The sequence below is a fragment of the Sciurus vulgaris genome, assembly GCF_902686455.1.
Source record: "Sciurus vulgaris genome assembly, chromosome: 6".
Classification (NCBI taxonomy): Eukaryota; Metazoa; Chordata; class Mammalia; order Rodentia; family Sciuridae; genus Sciurus; species Sciurus vulgaris.
The window spans coordinates 71,403,746-71,419,019 of NC_136466.1; the positions used below are offsets into that span (position 1 = coordinate 71,403,746).

Here is a 15,274-nt window from a genome sequence, read left to right on the forward strand (position 1 = left end):
CTTGAGCACTGACAATGAGCAATTTTTTTACCCTTTGATTTCTGAAAATCTCTACTAGTTTCCCAAAATGAACAGTTACAACTGATGCTTATTTAGAGAAAAAAAAAAAAAAAAAAAAAAAAAGAATAAAGGAGATCATAGATGGTCTTAGGGAGACTTATGTTTCTGCTTCAAAGACAAGAAACAATTGTGTTCCTGAAAATACAAGTAAATGAAACATATCTGAAATGAAGGTTAAGGCTATGCCATATCCATAACTCACAATTTTAAAAAACATAGATTACCAGTTTATAACAAACAAAAAGATAGCATGCAGTTTTCCAATTGGAAAAGATATGCTAAGTGAAAATATCCCCAATTCTGGGTGAGCTACATTTCAAATTTACTTTTCTGAACAGCACAGATTAGAATAAAATTTAGCTCTTAAAATTTGAAAAGCAGATTTTGTTTTTCCAAATTACTCCAAGCCAATAATGGATTCAAATCTATATCTTTCTTATAATGCTAAGAAATAGTGTAAGTTTCTTTTAAAAATAAGGGCCCATAAGTGGCCGAATGGATCTCTTCAAATGGCTGCATAATATAAATAATACATAGTACCATTAAATAATGTAGATTATAGACTAAACACTTTTGTAACTCCAATTTTTAAAATCTAATAAATCACTGTGATTTTTAAAGTCTATACACTTGGAATCCTTGAGGTATACCATGAATCATTTTTATTAATATAATCTGATATCAATTCTAAGAAAATGAGCTAATACAAGGTATTACTTCCTGTTCTGAGGGAAAGATCTAGCTTATTATGTGTAAGTGATTTACCTATAGCTACTTTTTTGTCCATTTAATCAGTTCTCTGCTGATTATTACACACTCTCATTTCTTTAAGGTCATGCAACATTAGATACAAAATGCTTTATTATTATCTTGGAATAAGATGTTAGGCTGTGACAGCTTCCAACTTAAGGTCAACCAATACTTAATAACTTACCAACTGGACTAGTAGAAACTCGCTGGGAAGGTGATCTGAAGCCTGGTGCCTTCGAGTTGTCAGGGTGCACATTTTCCAAGTGTCCAAGTACAGAGTTACCCAGGAATGCTGACTGAACAGTGAAAGAGGCATCTGCAGCAACTCGTGAGGACAAAGGTCCATCTCCCCAACCCTGATTAGGTGGCACCTGACTGCTGTCAAAAAGGCTACTGAAGTGATTAAAAAGTGTAGCTGGGCCAAATGTAGGTGGCAAAGACTTGTTTGCTGTATTTATGTGCATCTGAGAACCATTCATAATGTTCACAGCTGAAGAAAGTTGCACTGCAGCTGGGGGGCCTTGAGGTGGTGTTAAAGGAACTGGATTTGTAACAAAAATAGACTGGGGATCCTGGTGTATGGCTGCATTTGGTACCACTGAGTAAAAAGAACCTCTGGGCTGTGTTCGATGAGAAACTCGAGGTGCTGGTACAGCTAACTGAGGTAAATTACTGGTATCCTGATTATCAGCAGCAACCAATCTGGGTGATGCCAAAGTCAAGGGAGCAGGTTCTGTGTTAGAGGCAAAAGGCATTGACATAGGACTTAAAGAATCAGACACACTGGATGGCTGTGCCTCCTCCTCTGTGTTATTGGAGGGAGGAGTAGGACAACTGGATGGGTGAGTTTCTGGAGCTCCTGGGGTATTGCTGGCAGAGCTACTGCAACTATTTGCAGTTGGAGATGGGGTACATAAGTTTGTCATGGGTTGGTCTGGTGTGGACATTTTTTCTTTGGGAGGTGGCATGGCAGAGAAAGACTCCATCTTTTGTGAAGAAAGCTGTGCTTGGGGAGTAGTTGCAGGCAGAAATGTGGTGGGAACTTGCCCACTAGTGATAGGTGCAGAGGAGACAGAAGGCAGGGAACTACAAGTGCTTGTCACAGAAGAAATCACTGTTGCTGGAGGACTCGTCTTAGGCACACAGGCAAACAACTGCTTTCTGACTGATGAAGGAGTCCGGGTATTAGTCACACATAGCTGCTGACTAGCAGCAACTACAGAAGAGACAGTGATAGGACAAGTGGCAGTAGCTAATCCAGGAGACTCTGATGGTAAAACAGTTCCATTCTGGTTTGGTACACGGGTTGTATTGTTATGCTTTGGAGAGCTATTTGTATTGCCAGGATTCACAGGTCTTACTGGAAATGGTCCCCAAGTGTTAGGAGAAGGTGAGAAGGTTCCTCCAAACTGGGCCATAGGTAGGCGAGGGTGTCGAATCTGTTGCATAGTTTGAGCAGCCAGCAGGGCAAAATGAGGGTGAGGATAAGCTAAGGGAAGAGAAACTGGGAAAGAAGAACGTACATTTGTTGGTACGGTCTTATTAAGTTTATTAGTGGGCTGGAACGTAGATAATGTTGTTGCCTGTGAAGTTACAAGAGTTGGAGCACCCAATGGAAATGCATTTTTGTTGGAAGCTGCTGTGGTGCCTACTCCAGATGAGAAGTTTGCATGAATGGATTTGGTGCTGGCTGGTGTTCTGATATGATTTTTAGGAATTAAATCTTCCAGTTCCTTAGCAGGATCTTGTATAAGTGCATTGATAAGCTGAACTGCATATCTTGTTGATTCTGTACCACCCCTGGGGGAAAACAAAAACAAAAACAAAAACAAAATCATAAAAAAAAAAACCCAGGTATTCTTAACCACTAAATAAAATTCTTAATTGTATTATACCTAACAAAAGCATGCTTCTTATAAAATTCCACCCAGAAGTAGTAATATAAATTCTTCACAATTACCTTATTGTTATCATTCTCTCGCCATTCTTATCTTTTTGTTTATCCACATCAATGTGGGCACCAGTAACATCTTGTATTGCAGTGATGTTGCATCCTCCTCTTCCCATTATTCTGGACACCACTGAGGCTGGAACAGACAATTTCTTTGACCTACAAAATGAGGACTATTCATGAGCTTATGAAACTAAACATCTTTATTAAAAAAGACATCTCAGCAAGTGAGTTGATGGACATTTATACAATAATATTTCTCAAAGCCTAAAAGAGGACATTATTGTAATTTTTTATTGTAGAAATGGTCTCTCTTATATTGAATTTAATTTAGGCAAGTTAAAACATTTTAAAACATTTAAAACAAATTATATTTAACTCACTCATAATCCAAGCACTCAAATCAGCTCGAAATATCACATCAACTAAACTGCAAGTACCATGTGTTGAACCTATCTAAAATAAAATAATGCATACCAAATTCCATACTGAACATTGTTAGCTTATTCATTTTAAACCAATATCAACAACTCACATATATAGCAATAAAAAATAAAAGTCTCACATTCAATCTACATAAAGATCCATAAGTTATCCAAAAAAGCCAACATTTGTAGTGCTACATAAAATACAAAACAAATTTATGTATTGCTTCTGATTTTGCTTTAGCACATTCTGGATTTAGTATGGCACTGTAGTTTATGATAATGGTCACATTCAAATTATTCATTAATTAGGTAACCATCTTGCATGAAAAGGAGAACCTATATGATTTATGAGAGTTAAAAAGATGGGATTAATCCTATTTACCTTCGCACAACTTCTTTCCACCCTTCTTCTCTTTTTTGACCCCTTTTAGGACTAGTGAGATTCAGCTTTATGTTTGGAGAGCTTAATGGCAATGACACTGACTTGTAGCTTGTTGACAAGGAATTAGAATTTGCTTCACCTTCAAGTCTGAAGAGGGAGAAATATCAAGTTCAAGAAAAGATAAATTTTAAGGTAGAAGCTCAAGAGATTACTCCTTTATGATTAAGTTAGGCTCAAATATTTGATTTTAAGCTTGGCACATCAAGTAATCAAGTCAGAGATACAGCATAGAATCCATCATCTGTTTTAATATAAAAATGGATTCAGAAGCCAAAAGTCAGACCAAAATCAATAAAAATGACAGTTTAATAAATCAAGGCAGATTATGAATCTTATTAAAGTTTCTAACAGTCTTATTTTAAATGTTTATATGTATATATGGTGCAGGGGACTGAACCCAGGGATGCTCTACCACTGAGCTATATACCCTGCTCCTTAAATTTTTTAAAAAAATTCTGAGACAGGGTCTCACTAAGTTGCCTAGGCTGAACTTAAACTTGCAATCCTCCTGCCTCAGCCTCCCAACGGGGTGGGATTACAAGTGTTCATCACCAAGCCGGGTTTACAATCTTAACTAGCACATGATTAAGAGGACAGAGGTAAATTTTAGTTTTGAATACTAAAGAGAAGGTAATACAGTAGACTTAAATTGTTTAACACAACTTGTGCTTGGGTAACATACTTTGAATTCTTGTGCCAAGCCTGAAAAAGGAAAGATGAATGTAGAGTTAGTAAATCAGAAAAATTTACCGTGTTTGAGTTTTGGAAGCAGTAGTAATTATCTTCTCTTCTTGGGAATTGAGGAGCAGTGATGGGTACCTCCTATCACTACTGGAGTTCACATCCATAGTGAAATTTAACTCTTGGCTTTTACCACCACTACTACTCTCGCTGTTGCAGTCTGTACTGTCCAAGTTATCTGAATCACTATTCCCACCTGCACCACCACCTCTAGGCTCTCCATTTATTTTATTTTTATCTGCCTTTTGTTGTGCTAAAGATATATGTTGTTCTGGCAAAATTAAATGTGCTGTGGGCGGGGTCTCTTTTGTTTTATTCTTCTTATTCTTCCGATTGGTGCTGGGAGTTGTGACCACATTGGCCCTTTTTTTCCCAAACACATTTGTGAATGTGGTAGATGTTGCAGAAATTCCAATTGTAGTGGTGGTGGTTGCACTAGGAGGTTCTATGGGAACTTCCTGCTCCACTGAAATTATAAAAAAGGATAAAAATCATATTGGGGGTCACAGATCTCAAAGCAAATTGTGACAAAATATACTAAATAATTCAGTCCATTAGGTTATATTTTCTTTTCACCAGTGTTCACTAATAAATAAAGAAATCTTTGCTGTCATTAGAATATACATAATTATAACTGGATGTCTAAGTTGGTATAAATATATATACCCCATTAACATTATTAAGATATAAAGTGCTAATCTTATGAACTAATCACAAACCACTTATAGTTTAAATTCAGAACGTTTTAAAAATATTATTTTTAGAATTAGAATTCCGGTAAAGCAAAATGATTTGCCTACTACAACTATGACCAGACGTCTGCACCATAAACAACTCTGAGAGTAATGAACCCTGGTTCTACTGACATGTCTGCCCTTTAAAGCTTCAAGCCTAAATCTGGGCTAAGAATTTATTCAGGAACTATCTCTCTTCCTAATTTTTAATCAGGTAAGTTAGAGGTAGAGAAAAACCTGAAGAAAAGCTGTTAAATCTCTTATTGTATTGCTTTTAATATGTACAAAATGTTTTACAAGGTGACTTAAATTACAACTGAACTTCTTCAAATTATGTGCTTGCTCAATCTACAGTGTAAAACATTAAACTTATTTACTATAAAAGTCAATTATCAATATCAAATTAAAGTAGCTGACATTAACTAGAAGCAAAAGAAACTCATAATGAGACTGATAAAAAATTTTTATCATTAAAAAAAATGAGTCATTTCTTACCATCTTCATCATTCTCCTCTTCATCCTCATCTTCTGGTAGTTCTGAATTCTCCTTAGGTTTGTTTTCCTCATCTTCTTCCTGTTTCCTTTTCTGCTCCTCTTTTTTCTTTTTTCTCTTTTCTTTTCTTTTTTCTCTTTTAGCTGCTAGAGCCTGCTTTCTGCTCTCTTCTCTTGACTGCAAATAAAGCCAGTGTATCATCTTAACAATAATGCAATAATTTAAAGAATGAAGTGACATTTTTGTTCATGATACACAAGGCTTCCCATGGACGTGTTTCAAAACACATTTATAAATGCAAAAGAAAAAACAAATGACATCACCAAAATTAAAAACTTTTGTGCTTCAGAAGAACCATCAAGAAAGTAAAAGGGCTGGGTGCAGGGGCCCACACACACCTGTAATCCCAGTGGCTCAGGAGGCTGAAGCAGGAGGATCGCAAATTCAAAGCCAGCCTCAGCAAGGCCCCAAGGAACTTAGTGAGACCTTGTCTCTAAAAAAATGTTTTTCTACAAATCTTACATGTAAGGTATATGTATCCAAAATATATAATGACATCTTATAACCCACTAATGAAAAGACAAAGGTTTTGCAAATATCTTTTTTTTTGGGTACTGGGGATTGACATTGGGTACTGGCACTCAACCTCTGAGCCACATCCTCAGCCCTATTTTGTATTTTATTTAGAGACAGGGTCTTACTGAGTTGCTTTGTGCCTTGCTTTTGCTGAGGCTGACTCTGAACTTGGGATCTTCCTGCCTTAGCCTCCTGAGCGGCTGAAATTACAGGCATGCACCACAAACATCTACTTTTAATGTATATATATTTTATATACTTTTAATACATATATTACCTGCCCCACGAAAGGAGTATACAGTTAACAGGTTGCCTAAGAACATAATGAAAATCTGAAGAAGTAAAAAATACATCGTTACCCCTATTTCTATGGAAACTTTACAAAAAGGCTCATAATAAGAATATGTACATGGAGTCCAGTTCTTCTTGTGGTAATTAAGAAAAGCATTTCCCTTAAAACCATAATTTAGCATTCTGAGGCACAAACTGACTATTTGAAATTTTTATTTATCTAAATCAGGGTGGGGGGCAAACTACTGACTGTGACATATCCAGTCTGCTGCCTGTTTTTATATGGTATGAAAGCTAAGATTGGTTTTCACATTTTTAAATAGTTGAAAAATATAAATCTTAACCTTTCATGTGAAAATAATACAAAATTCAAATTTCAATGTCCACAGTTGAAGTAGAACTTGAAATACAACCACACTCATTTTTTTAAAATAGTTTTTCAGTTGATGGACCTTTATTTTTTATTTATTTATATGCAGTGCTGAGAATCAAACCCAGTGCCTAACACATGCTAGGCAAAGCTTAACACTGAACCAAATCTCAGCCCCACCACACTCATTTACCAATTGTTTATAGTTGCTTTCATGCTATAGTAGCAAAGTTGAGTTATTATTACAGAAATCACATGTACATTCTAAAATATTTCCTATTTGGCATTTTATAGAAAGTTTTTCAATCTCCAGTGTAAAAAAGAAAGGGGTTGGCTGGGGTTGTGGATCAGTGGAAAAGCACTTGCCTAGCATGTGTAAGGCCCTGGGTTCGATCCTCAGCATCACATGAAAAGATAAATAAAAATAAAGGTATTATGTCCATCTATAACTAAAAAAAAAAAAAAAAGAAGAAGAAAGAAGAAAAAGAGGGGTTGAAGACAAAATGAAGAGATTATATATTCAGCTAAAAGTGGTTTCATCACTCTTATTAAAAAATTTTTTTAGATGTTGATGGACCTTTATTTTATTCATTTATTTATATGTGGTGCTGAGAATTGAACCCTATGTCTCACACATGCTAGGCAAGTGGTCCACCACTGAGCCACAACCCCAGCCCTGATTTCATCACTCTTTTGGCATAAGAGCAATCTGGCTATGTAGGGAATTGCTAACTATATCCCTGGGTAGTTACATAAAAAGAAAAAATTAGAGATATGAAAGGAACCTTATTAGTCATCTAATTTCAAACTTTATTTGAAAATGAATATATAATATGGGGATGTAGCTCAGTGGTAGAGTACTTGCCTGGCATGTGAAAGAAACTGATGAATTACAAGCACAAAAAATAAATACACACATTAAAAAATAAGATGAGTATAAATTATTTTTCTTTCTGGCTTTAAACTATAATCAAGTTTATCACAGAAGTACTAAAATTTGTTTAGTTTCCTACTAATAAGACTTTAAGGTTTACACTTTTCCCCCTAATAATATCAACATGACAATGAATATCCTTGAGCACCTATTTACCTTAGGAAAAATTTCTAAAACTGGAATAGGTGAAGTAAACATATGTACACTTTTTTATTCATTGATTTGTCAAAGTACCTCCATTAATAGTTACATAATTTAGACAACACATCAAAAACTATATGAAGTGCTAATTTCTACATACCACTATTCTCGATATAACAAATCTTTAAATTTTAAGCTTTGCTAAAAGCAAAAAAATTTAAGCCACACTTTTATTATGCAATTCTTTATTAATAAAGTTGAACAATCTTCATCTATTTAGTGGACATTTAGATTTTTTTCTGTAAATTGTCTAGTCATGTGAACATCTTTTCTCTCTTTTTTGTTTTGTGGTACTGGGGATTAAAACCAGGAGTGAGTGACCTTATGTGCATATATGATTACATGACCTGTATAACTCTAGGATCATGCACAACTAGACGAATGAGAAATTATATTCTATTTATGTATGCTGTGTCAAAAAAGATTCTACTGTCATGTATAACTAATTAGAACAAATAAACAGACAAACAAACCCAGAAGTGTTCTACACTGAGTTATATCCCCAGCTCTCTTCATATTTTTGTTTTGAGACAAAGTCTTGTTAAATTGCCAAGGCTGGTCTGGAACTAGTGATTCTCTTCCTCAGCCTCCTGAGAATCTGAGATTATAGTGTTCATCACCCTATCTGGATCAGGTTTTTTTTCTTTTTTAAGAACTGATATCAAAATTTTAGCCTCTTTTAAAATGATACTCCTTTTCTTCATGTAACCATCAACAAAATATCTTCAAGTTAAGCTTCTCTTGCATTCCTAGAATGACTCTACACAATTCCTGATATTCTTTTACTATAACTTCTGGAATCAACATCAACAGCTTCATTTTTCAAACAAGCTGATTGAGCCTCAGAATGGCAATCTTTTTTTTTTTTTTTTGGGCTGGGGGGGGATAATCTTTTTTCCTTGTACCCACAGTCCTAGGATCCTAGACACTTACTCTTTAATAGGGAAATATAATAAACTTATAGCCCAAATCTTACAATAAATATGATTTCCAATTGCTTTCTAAATTTCTTCCCAAACTAATGTTAAAGTCACTTAGGCAGTAATGTCATTTGGTAAACTGGTAATCTTGTTCAAAATTGAATCCTTTATTTATATGGTCTCAAAGCATTTTTTTTTAATATTGTTTAAAGTTTTTTTAGTTGTATGTGGACACAATATCTTTATTTATTCAATTTTATGTGGTGCTGAGGATCAAACCCAGTAACTCACACACTCGAGGCAAGCACTCTACCACTGAGCTACAGTACCAGTTCCTCAAAGTATTTTTTATGAATGATAGTTCGAATTAAAAAAATTGATGGTGGTTTGAGAATCTATTAACAATTTCCTCTAAATCACATTTTAAAGATTATTGGTCATACAGGTGACAGTCTACCTAATTCTGAACAATTACTAATAAGGAAAATTATTTTTCCCACTCACCTTTTCCAAATCAAGTTCCTTTAAAAGAATACTTGCATTCTTATTTGCTTCTGCAGCCTGCTGGTCTTTAGCCTTCACAATTGTCTCAACACACTGGTGACACTTTTTCAATAGTTCCTACAGTAGAAAATGGAATTATATAAATATAGAAACACATAACATATAGAGGTCAAATAAATGTGGGCAGATGAGCACACTAAAATCTAGAGGTTAAAGCTCAAATTGAAAATTTGTTAAGCCAAATTAAGCTATCCTGAGTCTAGCCCTGTACCAAACTTTAATCAAACTAAGGTGCTTTTCCTAAAAAATCTGTAGGTTCTCAGAAACCGCTCCCCCCTTTTTTTGTGGTGCTGTGGATTGAATCTAGGGCCTTGTTCACGTGAGCAAGCACTCTACCAACTGAGCGGTTGGAGAACCTTTTAATCAGCCTAATAGTTTAATAATAAGCCTTAACCATAGTCACTACAATTAGCATCCATGGTAAGAAGGAAATAACATATCTTATAAAATTTATGGTACTCATCTACTTTGCTACTTTGCAAGTGGAAAAAAAATTTCTTAATCGCACATCTTGACATATAATTCTACAAAGAACCAAAATGTGCTTCAATAGCATAGTAAACTTACCTTATCTGTAATTGTTGCTATATATCTCATGCATTCTATATCAGAAGGGAACTGATTGACTTCCTTCACCAAATACTGAACAACTTTTACATGACCCTGTAAGAAGCACACAAAAAACACACACAAATCTTTTGAAATTATGCATAACAACTTAAAAGGTGTCTAGATAAGTAAAACATACTTAGGAATATATGCCACAGACCAAAAGACATTTCTTTTTAATTTAATCAACAACCAATAGAAAGTAGAAAAATTTGTTGAAAACAGTACTTCCTAGAATAAATTTATCAACAAAAAAATTGACAATGTAAAATGAATCTCAGTGTAAAAGGCAGTCAAGATTTTCAGATTACAAAGCATTATTTTGGTTCCACCTTACTAAACAAGGTGACTATCAAAATTTTTTGGAGCCCTATAACTTGAACCTAGATAAAAAACACTTTCTAAGTGCCATTACCAGGGACTAAAAGATCTAAAATAAAATCTTTCTTCCTTCCTTTCTATCTTTCTTTCTTTTGCTGTGCTAGGGACTGAACCTCATGTTTACCAGGGAAACTCTCTACCATGGAGTTATATCCCTAGCCCTTTTTATTTTAAGGCATGGTCTCACTAAGTTACCCAGGTTGTCCTTGAACTTATGATCCTCCTGCCACAGTTTCTTAAGTCACTGAGATTACATGTGTGTGGCATGCCCAACTGATCTGTAGTAAGTTTTAAGTACATCTATTTTAATAGAACCAAGCTTGTACAGTTTCCCTTCCTAACAATGTTCTAAAACATCCTCAAGAATTAGTCTGATGCAGACAAAAAAAAAAAAAAAAAAAAAAAAAAAATTAAAGTGTTTGCCTCTGGGACAGGAAATTGATGAAAACAGGCATGTGGGAAACATCTAGGGTTACAGAATTATTTGATACCTTTATGGAGGTTTGGGTATCATAGGTATATGCATTTATAAAATGTCACCAAACTATGCACATTAAGATCCATGCATTTTACTATATTTAAATTATACTTACATACATATATACCAGGGATTGAACTCAGGGACACATGACCACTGAGACACATCCCCAGCCCTATTTTGTATTTTATTTAGAGACAGGGTCTCACTGAGTTGCTGAGCACTCGCACTGAGTTGCTTGGCCTCACTTTTGCTGATCCTCCTGCCTCAGCTTCTTGAGCCACTGGGATTACAGGCATGCCCCACAGTGCCCAGCAAGATTTTCTTTTAAAACTTATACTGTTGTCCTTCAAAAGCTATGATTACCTAGTTTGTGTCAGGCACTGTGCTAAACAAGTGAGAATAAAAAGTGTGAAAAGACAGCCACAACTCTCAGTCCTCATGGATCTTCCACACAAAACAGGTATTAAAAGGATAAACATGTTGTAAATATGTAATTACAAGTTGGGATAAGGATTGGGATTCAACTACAAAGAGAAACCTTCAAATTGGGTATTAGGGAAAAAATTTGAGAAGTGATATTTAAAATGGGAGCTAAAGGATGAGTAGAGAGGTAAGGCAGGTAAAAAGCAATAAAGAACATTCCAGGAAAAGAAAATCAATGAGCAAAATATCCTTAGGCAGTGACAGTGCTACTGTCTATGTAAGCAAAAGGGGAAGGTAGTATGAATGATTATCTGGGGAGGTTAACATGAACCAAATTATGAGGGCTTTATAGGCCACATTAAGTAGTTTATAGTTTATCATTTAACTGTAATGGGACAGATATTTATTTATTTATTTATACACACATACAAACATACATACTTACCTACCAGGATTTGAACACAGAGGTGGCTCTGCCACTAAGCTATACCCTCAGTCCTTTTTTAAATTTTGAGATAGTGACTCACTAATTTGCTTAGAGCCTTGCTAAATTGCTGAGGCTGGTCTTCAACTTGGAGTTCTCCTGCCTCAGTCTTCCAAGTCCCTGGGATTACAGGTAAGGTATGTACCATTGCACCCAGCTGGATTTTAAAAACATATCAGAACAATGAGCCTTAATTTATATGAGAGGTTTAAGTTTTTATGAAAGGTCACTCCTTTTAGTTCCTCCTCAGGTAGAGAAAATATCCACCTGCATATAATAGTTTTCTTTAAATCTCATAGTTTATGTGCACCTTAACAGAAACAGTCAAGAAAATAAGTTATTTAACAAGAAAGCTTCCTACAGTGAACTACCCTTAGGTTTGGCTGCAAAAGAACGGAAAGACTGGTGATTTTTGTATGGAAATATAACTGATTCACCAAGATCAATTCATTATTCTCCATGATTTCAACTTAAAATTGGTTTAAAATAACTTAATTTTATCCCCCCCACCAATATCAAATTACCTTGCGAAATGCTGACATAAGGGGTGTGATTTTCCGGTTATCTGCTGCATCCACATCAGCACCTGCTTGTACTAACAATTGCACTACATCAAAATGACCACCATTGGATGCCAGCCAAAGTGGTGTATTTCCCTTCTTGTTTCGAACATCAATATGGGCTCCCCTATAAACAAAAATGATAATGTAGTTTGTTTCCTATAGGAAGAGGCTATTTTTCTAGTTTACCCTACCATCTTTCATTATCTTCTAAAAAATAACCTACACAATGTGTACATTAAAATGTTAATAAAGTAATAGAATTTTATTTACTTTAAAAATGAAAGAGACCGGGGCTGGGGAGATAGCTCAGTCGGTAGAGTGCTTGCCTTGTAAGCACAAGGCCCTGGGTTCGATCCCCAGCACCCGAAAAAAAAAAAAAAAAAAGAAAGAGACCATAGGACGTTTTTTGTTTTGTTGGTATGGAGAATCAAACCAAGAACCTTGCATAGCAGGTACTCTGCCATTGAGCTACATTCCTGCCCCCCTTTTTAAATTTTTATTTAATTTTTTTTTTTTTTTTGGTACCAGGGATTGAACCCAGGGATACTTAACAACTGAGCCACATCCCCTGCCCTTTTTTGTAATTTATTTAGAGACAGGATCTCATTAAGTTGCCAGGCTGGCCTTGAACTTACAATCCTTCTGCCTCAGCCTCCTTAAGTCACTGGGATTATAGGAATGTGCCACTGTGCCCAGATAGGGAAAATAATAAATGTGTGTGTGTGTGTCTGTGTGTACATACATATATATGCATATACCTATATGGGTTAAAAAATGAATATATATATATGTGTGTGTTTTTAAATTTTTTTTAAATAGAAAATTACTCACCTGTTAATTAGGAGCTCACAAAATTTGTAGTGACCTTTGTCTGCTGCTATTGTTAAAGCAGTATCTCTTGAGGAAGGCACAGGAGGAGCATTGACATCTGCTCCTTTATCAAGGAGAACTCTTCCAACCTCTGCATATCCTCCAGAAGCAGCTTCCATCAAGGGGGTAAGACCAGTCTGTTAAAGTCAATAAATTATGCAATTAAATTATGTGATTTCTTAAAAAGACTAAAGCAATTGACTTTTAAGAAGATTCTGGGCTGGGGATATAGCTCAGTTGGTAGAGTGCTTGTCTGGCATGCACAAAGTCTGGGTTCAATCCCCAGTTGCATAAAAAATGATTCAGATTTCTTCTAAGAGTTAAGCAATAGTCTGTCTTAAATTTTACTAAATAACAAGTGATCCCATTGTTAGATTAAATTAGACATGCCAGAATGAATTCACTTTATAAACTATTACTTTATGGAAAAAGAAACAATTTCGTAACTTCCATACTATTATGAATCTACCCATTAGATAATAAATTACTTTGTAAAATGAAGAGATATTAAAACATAAAGATTAAAATCTCAACTAATACATTTTTTGCAAATGTACCTTTTGTACACTAATCTCTGACATTTTTGTTGAAAGACATTTCCTACTTCCATTCTCAAAATAATATGGATTTCCCTAGGACTTTTAATAGATGAGTGGGCCACAAATGTAACAAAGACAAAACCAGATTGTAGGAAAGGCTCATTTCTCTGTGTGTGATTAAAAGTCAGAGGGAAACTGGGTACTGTTTGTTCACCCCTGCAATCCCAACTTCTTGTGAAGCGAAGGCAGGAGGATCACAAGTTCACAGCTGGCCTAAGCAACTTAGCAAGACCATATCTCTAAATAAAATAAAATAAAAGTGGCAGAGTACAAAAAATGAAGAGAAAAAAAAAAAAAAAAAAAAAAAAAGAAAAGAAATATAACTAATGGGGCTGGGAATATAGCTCAGTTGACAAGCACAAGGCCCTGGGGGTTCAATCCCCAGCACCGCAAAAAAAAAAAAAAAAAAGAAATATAACTAATGGATGGAGTTAAGGGAGAAAATAGGAAATTTTTATTCAAACCTTTCCAATCTGAAATGACTGATTGGCTGTCATCTAACTATAAAGAATTCAACCTAAGTCACATCTTTCTAGGGTTCTTGGTATTCAACAGTTCAAATAAAAGGAATTCAAATTACTGAAATGTTAACTCCTATTTTCTAAATGCCAAATATAAAACTGTAAGAATCTTCGATGGTCAAAGTAGATTTTAGCTGTCCTAATTTTATAACTTATTAACTAACTTTTTTGCTTGGGTTTTTACCAATAATAAGCACATACCTCATTAAAAGGAGTTAATCAAAAATCTACATTAAAGGACTAAATATAAAATAATCTTATTAAATTCAAAGGTTGCAAACTGCAATAAGAATAAAAAGGCACATAAGGAAAAAGTTAGGAAAAATATTGATTCTGTTTTCCTTATGGTCCATAATAAAGTTATCAACAATGAATATGACGTAACTTCGAAAACCAGCACTGAGGCATCAGTTTTAACTTATGAATTTAAAATACTATAGTCAATCTGAGTATAGAAATATATCTGAAATGGCTTGCAAATGATAAAATGTTTACCTTTGCCCTATGTTCAACATTGGCTTTGCGGTCCAGAAGCAAACTCACTACTTCTGCTCGGCCCTGGAAACAGGCCAGGGTGAGAGCTGTGTTCCGATTGGTCTCTATTTGAGCGTTAATGTCTGACCCCATATCAAGCAGCAGTTTCACTGCAGGAACATGTCCATTCATTGCAGCCAACATCAGGGGAGAAATACCTAGTTTACTCCCAGTCCTAAGGGGAAAATATGCTCAGAAAATTAAAATATGTTGTTTTAAAAAAGCATTAAAGATAAAAATGTTTCAGTAAAAAGACAAGTTTCTAACAATGATGAATAGACTTTAATTATTTAGACATTTAATTATTTAATAAGGAATAGGAAAATCTCACAATTTAAAACACAATTTCTACTT

General features: G+C 34.9%; 1 protein-coding gene across 8 annotated transcripts in view; it reads right to left on the reverse strand.

Annotated features, from left to right (window-relative positions):
• Window positions 1-15,274, reverse strand: part of LOC306663564 (ankyrin repeat and KH domain-containing protein 1) — a 128,326-nt gene that overhangs the window by 13,168 nt on the left and 99,884 nt on the right. For all 8 annotated transcript variants that reach the window (XM_079143926.1, XM_079143928.1, XM_079143931.1 and 5 more), the window contains 10 exons: window positions 14,882-15,095; window positions 13,228-13,403; window positions 12,358-12,520; window positions 10,023-10,118; window positions 9,396-9,512; window positions 5,602-5,776; window positions 4,382-4,838; window positions 3,572-3,718; window positions 2,771-2,920; window positions 995-2,610 (listed from right to left, as the gene is read on the reverse strand). In XM_079143926.1, coding sequence (XP_079000052.1) covers window positions 995-2,610; window positions 2,771-2,920; window positions 3,572-3,718; window positions 4,382-4,838; window positions 5,602-5,776; window positions 9,396-9,512; window positions 10,023-10,118; window positions 12,358-12,520; window positions 13,228-13,403; window positions 14,882-15,095 — 3,311 coding nt within the window. The remainder of the gene's footprint in view (window positions 1-994; window positions 2,611-2,770; window positions 2,921-3,571; window positions 3,719-4,381; window positions 4,839-5,601; window positions 5,777-9,395; window positions 9,513-10,022; window positions 10,119-12,357; window positions 12,521-13,227; window positions 13,404-14,881; window positions 15,096-15,274) is intronic.